At 59.5% G+C, this 1,294-nt stretch overlaps 1 protein-coding gene across 6 annotated transcripts in view; it reads right to left on the bottom strand.

The window, feature by feature from the left end:
* The window catches only part of COMMD7 (COMM domain containing 7), a 57,502-nt gene extending 56,208 nt beyond the window's left edge, over positions 1-1,294 (bottom strand). For 2 of the 6 annotated variants that reach the window (XM_011959798.1, XM_011959805.1), the window contains exon 1: positions 1,086-1,294. In XM_011959798.1, the coding sequence (XP_011815188.1) occupies positions 1,086-1,169 (84 nt within the window). In that variant the 5' untranslated portion in view covers positions 1,170-1,294. The remainder of the gene's footprint in view (positions 1-1,085) is intronic. The other 4 variants (XM_011959807.1, XM_011959803.1, XM_011959822.1 and 1 more) reach the window with 3 other exon arrangements.

The following is a 1,294-nucleotide window of genomic DNA, read 5'->3' as shown; positions in this document are numbered from 1 at the left end:
AAAAAAAAAAAAAAAAGAAAAGAAATGTGGCTTGCATTTTTTTTCTATTGCATAGCTCAAGCTTAGAATCTTCCTGTCATTATAAGTTGTAAATTTGGTTTTATCTCGCAAACAGCACGACTGTGTGGGAAGTTGTGGGGGGTATGGAGATGAAAGAGAGGGGCCCTACCTCCTGATAAGTGATAACCTAGTGGGGAAATAGATGTGTCTTCCCAGTGGGGGTAAAAAGTGTCATTTTCACCTATTTATTTCAGCAGCCTTGGTGGTATGAAAGGGCATCCCAACCAGCACAGAAGCAGGCCGTCCGAGGCTGCCTTGGTTGGCACCTGCAGCCCGGATGGGGAGAAAAGGGCTTTGCTAGCTCCCCTACTGTCAAGGATGGGGACTCCCACTGTACACAGTGGATAGGGTTTCTTTCCATGTGAATCCCAGGGACTCTCCTTAACTGGGTGGTTAAGGTGCCATCAGTCTTGCCCCAGCCCCAGCCCCAGCCCCAGCCCCTCAGGCCCACAGAGCCCCAGTGGGGCCCGGCTATTACTGACACTCATTTCACACTGAGATGTAAGACTGCAGCCCAGGCCGAGCTTCCCCGGGCCCCCTCGGATTCTCGGGCGCTCCCACTCCCTCTAGGCTTCCTTGGACTCCCTGCCAAACATCTATCTCCCTTTGGACCCCACCGCTCCCCAAAACTACCCCTCACGCCCTTAGTCTGTTCCTTCAGTTCCCCAAACTCCTTCAGCCTCATCTAGACGTCCCTCCGTCCCTCTTCTAGGACCCCAAAAGCTCTCCTCGGCCCCAGCACCCCGCAGAAGTCCCGTAGTCCCATATCTGAGACCGCACAAGGCCTTTCGGACCCCTCCGCTGGGCCTTAGGCCTCCAGAGATCCCTCGGCTCCCCACACTCTCCTCAGACCCCAGCTCCCCTTAGCCTCGCCTCGAACTCACCTCACACACCCCAAACGCCCACCAGACGCCGCTGTGTCTAGCCTCTCCCAACTCCGGCGCAGCCCCTGACGTCCCCTGCTCCTAAGCCCCGCTCCCGAAATCACCTGGGCCGCGCGCCCCACGCCCGGCCGCTGAGCCCACCTGCGCGCCCAACTGGTTCAGCTGCTGCATGTCGCAGCCCACGGTCTCGGGCACTGGGTCCTCCGTGCAGTGCAGGCGACCCATGGCGCGCGCCCCAGTCCCGCAGGTTCCGCCGCCGCCGCCCTGCTTAGCTTCCTCCTCCGCCGCCGCCGGCCTCTCAGCTCATCCACAACCGCACTTTCGCCACGGCCGCCGCCGCGCGCTCCTCC

Source organism: Colobus angolensis, unplaced genomic scaffold (assembly GCF_000951035.1).
Source record: "Colobus angolensis palliatus isolate OR3802 unplaced genomic scaffold, Cang.pa_1.0 Scaffold114, whole genome shotgun sequence".
NCBI classification, from domain to species: domain Eukaryota; kingdom Metazoa; phylum Chordata; class Mammalia; order Primates; family Cercopithecidae; genus Colobus; species Colobus angolensis.
Note: the sequence above shows the minus strand (reverse complement) of the source record. Positions and strands in the feature narration are given on the sequence as shown.